The following is a 10,540-nucleotide window of genomic DNA, read 5'->3' on the forward strand; positions in this document are numbered from 1 at the left end:
GAAATGTTTTCATTTTAAGTGTTTATAGTATGCGCCAGCCTTCCTAGATAAGAAGTCTGTATGTCAAATGAATTATTAAAATATCTTTATTTTATACATCAGAAATTTATTGTTCTTTATAAAGAACTTTGAAATCATCCAGGGATGCTGTAAATGGGAACATTTGCTATATTTTGTCCTATCTTAACTCATACTCTAGTAAAATTCAGCTGTCAATTCTTTTAATCTCAATGATTTGAATACATTTGTGGCTTTTTTTTTAGGGATAGTAAAGCACTGAAGGATGAAAATCTACCTCCTGTCATCTGCCAGGATGTTGAAAATCTCCAGTAAGTGTCAAATACAATTAGATAAGGAATACTTGAAGAATTCTAGAGTACATTTTATGAGGAACATCTCCTTTTCCTCCTGAACAGTTTAGCTTGGATTAAAATTTTAATGCTTTGGAAATTGGAAGAGAAAGCAGAACAACAGGAATAAAAATACAGTAACTGCCATTCTTTTAAAAAGCGTGTGAACTATTGATGATTTTTAGTTTTTGTTTTTTAAACTCTTAGACTTTGACCAACTTATTTTAAATGTACTTTTCTTGTGTGTAGGCAGCCAAAGGTGTATTTTTTTTGTTGTTTAAACTCACTTCTTTTTTTTTTTTTTTTAGGAAATTTGTGAAAGAACAAAAACAGGTCCAAGAAGAAATTAGTAGAATGTCTTCAAAAGCGATGCTTAAGGTGCAAGAAGATATTAAAGCTCTAAAGCAGCTTCTGTCCTTGGCTGCCAGTGGACTGCAGAGGAACACTCTCAATATTGACAAATTGAAAATAGAAACTGCTCAGGTATACTAACTTACATTTATCCTAAGGTTGTCGTCATTATTATTCGTTTAATGGGAATAGAGTTTTTTTTTTTTTTTTTTTGGTAATTATGAAGTTAAGTACAGACATACTGTAAGAAATCAAGTAGCTTATATACTTTTGAATTGTTATGATAATGGATAGTTTCTATTGAGTGTTTACTATGTACATGACAGTGTCCTAAGCAGTTTATGTATATAACCCAGTTTAATTTTCACAGCAGTCCTGTATGAGGTAGATACTATTATTACCTTCATTTTATAAGTAAGAAAACAGGCAGAGTGCTTTGTTACTAAATGGAAGAGTCTGGATTCAGATCCTGGCAATCCAGCCCTAGAGTTAATGCTCTTAATCGCTTTGTTTCTTAAGAGTGCCTGCTGGCTAAATTACTATATTAAACAAGATGACAAATAGGTAGTTAGAAGGAAATAATGTTTTTTTTTTAACCTGTCAGTTATATAAAAATTGTAAGTTGGTAATAACTTTATTATATCATAGTTAATAAAAATTGTAATGAGGCTGATACTTTCTCTTACTTATGTCTACTTGTAATATAATGTAAGGGAAATTCTCTTCTACTTTACTGGGGAAGAATGATGATAGGTAATTGTGTTTTATATATCACAATTATAAAATATACTTGATCTGATCATGGCAGTCTAGAAACCTTTCCTAAAGTTGACCCTGGTGTTAAAGAACTTCATGTGATATGCCTTTTTAATGTTGGCTCATCAAAATGCTATGCTTCTCATATTATGCTCTTCCTAATATTTAAGTAAAAATTTTCAAGGCACTTGTGTATCTTTTTTTTTTTTTTTTTAAATTTTTATTGTAGTTTAGATGAAGGTTTATAGAAATAGTTTCTCATTAAACAGCACACATACCGTTTTATGACGTTGGATAACCAGCCCACAACATGTCAACACTCTCCCTTCTTGACCTTGGAGGACTTTTTTTTTTTTTTGGTGAGGTACTTGTATGTCTTTAAAGGAGCCCTGGTGGCACAGTGGTTGAACACTCAGATGCTAACTGAAAGGTCAGCAGTTCAAATTCATCAGCCGCTCCGCAGGGGAAAGATGTGGCAGTCTGCTTGCATAAAGACTACAGCCTTGGGAACCCTATAGGGCGGTTCTCCTCTGTCTTATAGGGTTGCTATAGGGTCTGTATGAGTCAGAATCGACTCTATGGCAACAGGTTTATATGTCTTTAAGTCAGCTATTAGAGACTATTTTATGATCTGTTTATAAAAATATTGTGTTACTTAAATAGCTATTTGTGAAGGAGTAAAGCAGACTAAACTATGAAATGTTTTAAAGGGAATTCAAAGACTTTGCTGTCTGCACTCAGATTTTCCAGTCTGTTATAAATTCTTTGGTTAAATATGAATAAAATAGTCCCCCATGTTTCTTCCCCACTTATTCGTCCTTACATATCATCAGATACGGACTTTCTATGAGGAAGAAAATGTTAGTTATGCTTTTACACTGTAGAGAATGTTAAGAATCTGCATAAACATTATACGTAAGTTATATGAAGTTATAAATCGTATATGAATTATGCGGCCTTGGTGGCGCCGTAGTTAAGAGCTACAGCTGCTAACCAGAAGGTCGGCAGTTTGAATCCACCAGCTGCTCCTTGGAAACACTATGGGGCAGTTCTATTCTGTCCTTTTGGGTTGCTTTGAGTCAGAATCAACTCGCAGCAACGAGTTTGGTTTGGTTTTGATATGAATTATATGAGATTATATAAATAACATGAAAAAGATCATTAGCAAAGGTTGAGGAGGCAAACTTGAATGGAAAAGAAATAAATACTGTCTTTGATAGGATCCATTGTAACTCTAAAACTGGATGATTCCATTTACAAATATTCGTAAAATACCTGTTATGTGCCAGACTTGCTAATAGTCTTTCAGGGATGAGAAGACAACTCATATGGTACTAAAACTCTAGTGAAATAATAAAAAATTTGGTAGAGTACAAAGATGGCAAAGGAAGAAGAGGGTAGGGGTCAAAGAAAATTTCCTGTAGGAGAAATCATCTGTGCTGTTTAGAAAATTTTATTGGAGATACCACCTAATTTGATAAAATATTACATACTTTTATAGTGAATATATAGGAACTATTGCTATACCCAGAATCTGGTAAATTACCAATTGAAAAAAAGTATTCTGAATACCTTAATGATTCAACCTTTATATCAGTCTTATGTAACCCAAAAACTTTTTCTTCAAAGAAAGCCTTTCTGAGAAATACAAGAACTCAGTAATTCTGGAGTGAGGAATGATATTGCAGTTTTGGAGCCCAGAGTCTTATGGCAAATAAAACAATGTCTTTTATAGACCTCGTTTCTTTGGTAGATAACTTCGGAGTGTAAATAAGTTGGGTGGTTAAAGTTTTCTTTTGTTGGGAGGCTAGTGGAGGGAGGATGCCAGAAGGGGTGTTGAAGTTATATTGCTGAGTTTTGCAGCGTCCATTCATTCAGTGAACATTTTTTAAGAGTCTCTTATGTACCACGCACTTTAACAAACATTCGGGATCAAAAGACTTGCAGTATATAGGGAAGTATTATGTATCAGTCAGGTATTGTGTTCCAGGTATACGGTATGGTAGGGAGCACAAAGGGCTCAGATGGGCACTTTTATCATCTGTCCCGACTAGGATACTTTTGCATCTTGTCTTGAAACATATGCAGGTGTTCCCAGGCTGGTAGGAAGGAAGACTAATGTGAGGGAGGGGATTCCAAGCAAAAGGAGCTAGGTGAGAAAGGCATGGAGGCGTGAAGTAGGCGTCTTTGAGGACCTGCGAGCGGTTTGATTCTATAGGAGCACTGGGTGTGTATCTAGGCCTGGCAAGTGTCAGTGCTTAGAGAGGCAGGCAGGGGACAGAGTCTGCATAGTCTAGAGCTTTTGTACAAGAGTAGGGTGGGATGGAAGCCGGAGCTGAAGACTGAAAAGGAAGTGGAAAGAACAATTATACCTAGTTTTTTGTTTGTTTGTTTCGGTTTTTTGAGAGGCTTGGCAGTAAAAGGTTGTTAGAGGGGAATATAAACTTAAGGTACTTTTTTTTTTTTAAATAGGAGAAACTTAAATAATGGTTGGAAAAACAGTGAAATGATAAGAATGAAATGTAAGAGAGTAAAGCAGAATGTTAATCTTCAAAAACCACTGGCTAGATGATAGAAATGGTGTTGAGGAACAGTAGAAGGCAATGTAAGAATGGCTAAGTGTGTAAGCTTTAAAGGAATTAAGCTGCCTAGATTCACTTTGCAGTTCTTCCAGCTACATGGCATAGGTGAGTTCCTTAATGTTTCTAACTCAATTTCTTCATCAATAAAAGGGATAGTTCCTATAGTAGTACCTACAGTAGTACCTGCATTGTTCCTTGTTGTCAAGTAGATTCCGACTCATGGCGACCCCATGTGTGTCAGAGTAGAGCTGTGCTCCATGTGGTTTTCAAGGCTGTGACCTTTCAGAAGCAGATTGCCAGGCCGTCTCCCTAAGTACTTCTGAGTGAGTTTGAACCACCACCCTTTCAGCTGGTAGTTGAGCACTTAACCGTTCGCACCACCCAGGGAGTCCTAGCACCTACGTTAGGGTTATTATCAAGGATTAACCAAGAAGATATAAGTGAGGCATTTATCATAGTGCCTGGTACATAGTAAGCATTCCAGATGTTAACTGCTGCCATCATCAGCCTCAATATTATTGTCACTACTACCTTCCTTTTTTTAGATAGCATTTTCTACATATTATAGTAAAGAAGATTTTAAAAACAGTAGTGTACTTGTTCATTCTGAATGAGTTAACTTCATGGACTCTATGGAAATCTATAGTTTCTTAAGTAGATAACAGCTCATCATAATTGTACCATAAAGGATGTTTGTCTTAGTTATCTAGTGCTACTATAACAGAAATACCACAAGTGGGTTGCTTTATTGAACAGAAATCTATTTACTCACAGTTTAGGAGGCTAGAAGTCCGAATTCAGGGCACTGGCTCTCTGTTGGCTCTGGGGGAAAGTCCTTGTCTCTTTTCAGCTTCTATTCCTAGGTTCCTTGGTGAACATGTATCTTGCCCTCTGTTTGTGCTTGCTTGCTTAATCTGCTCTTTTATATCTCAAAAGAGATTGATTTGAGACACAAGCTACACTGATCTGGTCTCGTTGACATGTCAGAGAAAACCTGTTCCCAAATGGGATTATAACCACAAGGTTAGGATTTACAGCACATTTTGAGGAGGACACAGTTCAACCCATAACAGTGCAAAAGTGTAATTTGCCTTCTCTGGAAAGCGACTTTTTATGAAGCAGCTTCATCCACGATATATTCTCATAGCATGAACTTAAATGGCATGAAATCTCTGTCCAGGTAGAGTTGGTATTTTAGTCTAACTGGATTTTTTTTTTTTTTTTAAACCTCTGGTATATTAGGAGTTAAAAAATGCTGAAATAGCTTTAAGGACCCAGAAAACACCACCTGGACTTCAACATGAAAATACAGCTCCTGCTGAGTAAGTTATTGAATTTTTTAAACGAATGTTTCTTACTTTAAGAAAGCAGAACAGTAATAATAAACAAGCCAAGAATTTTTAGTTGTTTACTATGTGGCAGGCCTGGGTTAATAAGCACTTTACATAGATCTTTAAATTTAATTCTCCTGACAACCCTAAGAGGGTAGTTTGTTATCCCCATTTTACTGAAGGCTAAGAGATCTAATTTTTTAACCGCTATCATGCAGTTACACTTCATTTAAATGCTACTCACAGGAAGTAGTCTATTCCACTTTATTAAATTTTGCAAGTAGAGGAAATATTTTTACTCATTAGCATTTTTAAATCAGAAATAATTTTGTTATAGTCCCATCCTTAAGCAGGACATACTAAGCATAGTTTTTATTTATTTACACAGGTAATACATGTTCAGGAAGAAAAACTAGAAAATAAGTAAAAGAGAAAGTCCACATTTATTCTCATCAGCTAGTTTGTATGTCTAGTTTTCATACATGTGATATATCTTCTCTCTTTTTTTAATATCCTTCCATGTTGATAGAGATGATAATAGCTAATATCTATCATATGCTTCCTGTATGGCAAGCAGTATACTTAGCACTTTACATGTTTTATCTCGTCTTTTTCACAAAACCATTATAGCAATTATTCCAGTCTTAGAGATGAGGAGCCTGAGGCTTAACGAGGTGAAGTTGTGAGCTTGTGAGTGGTAGAGGTCTTTTTCTTTCTTCTTTGACTTCTTATTATGGCACGATTTCCAACTTAGAGACATTTTAAGAATAGAACAAAGGATTCTCATATGCTTTTTAATCCAGATTCCCTGCATGCTAACATTTTTTACCATGTTAGTTTTGCTCCTCTCTCTTTATTTATGTGTGTATATACATTTTTTTCCTGAACAGTTTGAAGTATTTACGCACATGATGCTCCTTTACACTTAAGTACCTTAGTGTGTTTTTCTTAAAAAGAAGGGTATTATATAACTGCAGTACAATTATCAAAGTCCAAAGTCAGGAAATTAACAATGACAATGATACTCCTATATCTAATGTACAGGCTTTATTTTGGATTAGCATGGAGTATGGTATACGACAGGAGCTTCTTTTTTTTTCTTTTCTTTAATAAAACATCAAATTAATGCAATAATGTAATTCCATGTATATTGTTTTAAGGTTCACATTTAGCTTTATGTTTCTTTCCTTTTTTTTTTTTTTTGACCTGTACCCTTTTTATTCAGTCTTCCAAGATTTGTGCCCTGTCCTTTCTCACATGTTGTAATAGCCTGTTGTTAGCTATCAACACTGTGACATAACGTTATACTGGCTTCTTAGCTGGACTTTCTCAAACATGGTGTAGCCCTCTGTCTTGTTCTTCACACTGCAGTTAAAGCTAATTTTGAAATGGGTTGAATGGTATCATTTTCCACTGAAAAAGCTTCCACAGGTTCCTGTTTCTTACAGAATCGTGTCCAGACTCCTTTGCATGCTATACAAGGTCCTTTTTTTTTAAATCTTCCTTGGCATTCTCTGTAGTTAAATTTATCAGAATAGTCCAGTAATTACATGCTCTTTTTATTGTACACTATAGTGTTTCATATTATGTTTTGTTAACATAAGACCTGTAAATACTTGGTTGTAAAAATCTATTTGATAATTGTGCCTCTTTTTTTAATGTTTTTATTTTGAACTTATTCTCGACTTACAAAAATTTGCAAAAATATTAGTACCAAGAATATCCTTATATCCTTCATTCTGCTTCCCCAATGTTAACATGTTATGTTACCATAGTATAAGTATCAAGAACAAAAATTAGCATTGATATAATACTATTAACTAAACTACAGACCCTATTTGAATTTTACCAATTTTTCTGCTACTGTCCTTTTTCTGTTCCAGAATCCAATTCAGGATTCCATTTAGTTATTACTTCTTCTTAGTTTTCTCCCTGTAATAGCTATTCAGTCTTTCCTTGTCTTTTATCACCTTGATACTTTCGAAGAGTGTTAAGTTATTTTTTAGAATACCCTTTAATTTGGGTTTTTCACTCATGATCCAAGTAAGGATATGCATTTGTTTTTGATACCTTGATAGCTTATGACTTACAGCTTTTTATTTCAGTAATGACCTCTATGCCATTTAAAGATACGTTATGTCACCAAACTAATCAAAGGGCTGACTCAAATGGGGCAATTATTGATTTATTTGGCATTTAGAATATAAAGAAAAAGTTGTGAGAAATCTGATCTGATTTTTAAAATGTTTTTTATATAGCTATTTCAGAATCTTGGTTCAGCAGTTTGAGGTACAGCTTCAGCAGTACAGACAGCAGATTGAAGAACTAGAAAACCATCTTGCCACTCAAGCAAATAATTCACATATAACCCCTCAAGGTAACATGCTTCTGTGGTAATTTTTTTGATACACTCATTTTGGTAGAAGAGAAGTTAAACTATAGTTGTGTAGAAGGTATTTTAGTTAACTTAGTTGTCCTAAGCGCCATAAGAAAATTTTCTTAACAGACCTTGACTAGATCTTTGTTCCCAGTAATTATAAAATGCTCTATTATGATCTGTCTATGTTAACAAGGGCAGCCTATCCACCTCCCCTTCCCCTTGGATTACTCATGTAGCCTTCCATCTCTCAGTCTATCAGTCTGCTGTCTTCTTTGTCATTCATATAGTTTTTTTCTTGTACACATTCACAGTACCAAAAATTGAACTCATAAATAAAAAAAAAAATACAACTTATTCTGTCATATGTATATTTGTATGATAATATAATTTTCTTTTATAGATTTGTCAATGGCTATGCAGAAAATTTATCAAACATTTGTAGCTTTAGCTGCACAACTTCAGTCTATTCATGAAAATGTAAAGGTGAGTTTTCATTGCCTGTTCATCTAGCAGGATGCCTTTTATCTCGCCAAATGAAGTATTTATTACAGAAATAGCTAAAATTACATATAAGTGGAAAAACAAAAAATATATAGTCCATAATCATACATAGTCACAGGCACTGGTAATACGCATGCTTTTTAAGAAAGATCCAAGTGTAGTATATACAATGTGCTATTTTAACCTTTTTCAATAGTAGATTGTGAATAATTTCCCATGTTAGTGCACATGTTTCTTCAACATCATTCTTAGTAGCTAGCTAGGATTTAATTGTATGTATATGTCATGGTTTGTTTAACCCATCCTCTGTTGTTGAACATTTATTACATTTTTTTCCATCCCTTTACCACTATAAACAGCACTACAGAAAATAAACATTCTTAGCAGCAAAATCATTTTGCCGTACTTAATTTTATGTATATTATACATGTTTATCAGCCACTCCATAAAAAACTTCTTTCCAACATTCTCTCTTCTAAATACATGGATGGAACTGTTTGTGTTCATTAAATTATGTAAATAAAATAAGTTGTCACTGAATATTTTGACCTGCATGTAATAATGTGCTAGTTTTTTAATTTATGTAAATTAAGTGTTATATATTAATTTACCTTTCCCAGCTAATCAAGCACATGCACCATATTTTTATGCAAATAACGCTCACCTTCTACATGTGTTTGCTAACCCCATCCTCTCCCCACGAGGTATTTTCGTAAGTGCCGCTTGCCATTTTTTTTTTTTACCTGTTGCTGTTTACAAAAATACCTCATTGAGGGGAGGGCACGTTGGCAAACAAACATAGAAGGCATGCATTATGTACATAAAAATACAGTAATTAAATTATTTCTTGGAGATACGCGTGGTCAAAATAACTAAATTTTAAAGCACCCACATCTGAGTCTAAATAAATTATTAACTGTGTAGAGTAGAGTTTAATTTTGATTACCAGTATTTTCGTTTTTATTTTAATCTGATGCATGGTCACAGAATTTTTTTAAAGTTAAATTACATTTAAATTATACTTGGTTTGAAATAGCATACTTCAAACCTTTAGCTTTAATACATTTCAAACTCTAAACCAGATCTTTAAAATAATTCTGTCTTAAGGTAGGAATTATCAGATTTTCTTAGAATTTTTATTAATCAGTCTATAATAAATATGACTGTAGGTTTTTAAAGTGCTAACAAAGATGATTCTACCTGTCACTTTGAAGTCTATCATACAAATGTTCCTCCCTCCCCCCCTTAATTTTTATTTAAGTTCCTGAGTGGTACAAATGGTTAACCTGCTTGACTGCTAACTGAAAGGTTGGTGGTTCAAGTTCATCCAGAGGCATCGCAGAAGAAAGTTCTGGCAGTCTACTTCTGAAAAATCAGCCATTGAAAACCCTGTAGAGCACAGTTCTAATCTAACACATATTGGGTCACCATGAGTTGGGATGTTTGGATTCCATGGCAACTGGTTTTGGTTTTTTAATTTTTATTATGGAAGTTTTCAAATATGTACAAAAGTAGAGCAATATTATAATGAATGCCCAGGTACTCTCCACCCAGTTTCAGCTATTACCTAGATTCTGCTGATCTTGTTTTATCAATTTTCCGCACAGAGATGCTTTTTCCTCTGGAATATTTTAGAGCAAATTGCAGACGTGTCATTTCTAGCTGCGCATGCTTTTTCAATGGCACTTTCCCTCCTATGGGTTCACTCTGGTGGAAACTAGCCTTTTCTGTAACATGACCATAAAATAGTGAGAGAGATTTTCCCAAAAGAGCCCCAGATCATCTTGGATAAACTTCACATGAATTTTTTTTTTTTTTTAATTTAGATATAAAGGTTTAGCTTCTCATTAGTACACAGTTAGTAAACATACTGTTTTATAACATTGGTTACTAACCCCACGACATGTGAACACTCTCCCCTTCTCAACCTTGGGTTCCCTATTACCAGCTTTCTTGTTCCCTCCTGCCTTCTAGTCTTTGCCCCTGGGCTGGTGTGATCCTTCAGTCTCGTTTTGTTTTATGGGCTAGTCTAATCTTTGACTGAAGGGTTAACCTCAGGAGTGACTTGTTTACTGAGCTAGAAGGGTGTCCGGGGGCAGTACTCTCAGGGTTTATCCAGGTTCTGTCAGGCCAGTAAGTCTGGTCTCTTTTTGTGAGTCAGAATTTTGTTCTACATTTTCTCCAGTTCTGTCTGGGACGCTCTATTGTGATCCCTGTCAGAGCAGTCGGTGGTGGTAGCTGGGCACCATCTAGTTGTGCTGGACTCAGTCTGGTGGAGGCTGTGGTAGT

The 10,540-nt window shown here is 34.8% G+C and overlaps 1 protein-coding gene across 2 annotated transcripts in view; it reads left to right on the forward strand.

The window, feature by feature from the left end:
• Positions 1-10,540, forward strand: part of NUP58 (nucleoporin 58) — a 40,030-nt gene that overhangs the window by 19,458 nt on the left and 10,032 nt on the right. For both annotated transcript variants that reach the window (XM_004386563.2, XM_023740919.1), the window contains exons 8-12: positions 264-329; positions 659-833; positions 5,282-5,361; positions 7,629-7,747; positions 8,151-8,233. In XM_004386563.2, coding sequence (XP_004386620.1) covers positions 264-329; positions 659-833; positions 5,282-5,361; positions 7,629-7,747; positions 8,151-8,233 — 523 coding nt within the window. The remainder of the gene's footprint in view (positions 1-263; positions 330-658; positions 834-5,281; positions 5,362-7,628; positions 7,748-8,150; positions 8,234-10,540) is intronic.

Source organism: Trichechus manatus, unplaced genomic scaffold (genome assembly GCF_000243295.1).
Source record: "Trichechus manatus latirostris isolate Lorelei unplaced genomic scaffold, TriManLat1.0 scaffold00168, whole genome shotgun sequence".
Classification (NCBI taxonomy): domain Eukaryota; kingdom Metazoa; phylum Chordata; class Mammalia; order Sirenia; family Trichechidae; genus Trichechus; species Trichechus manatus.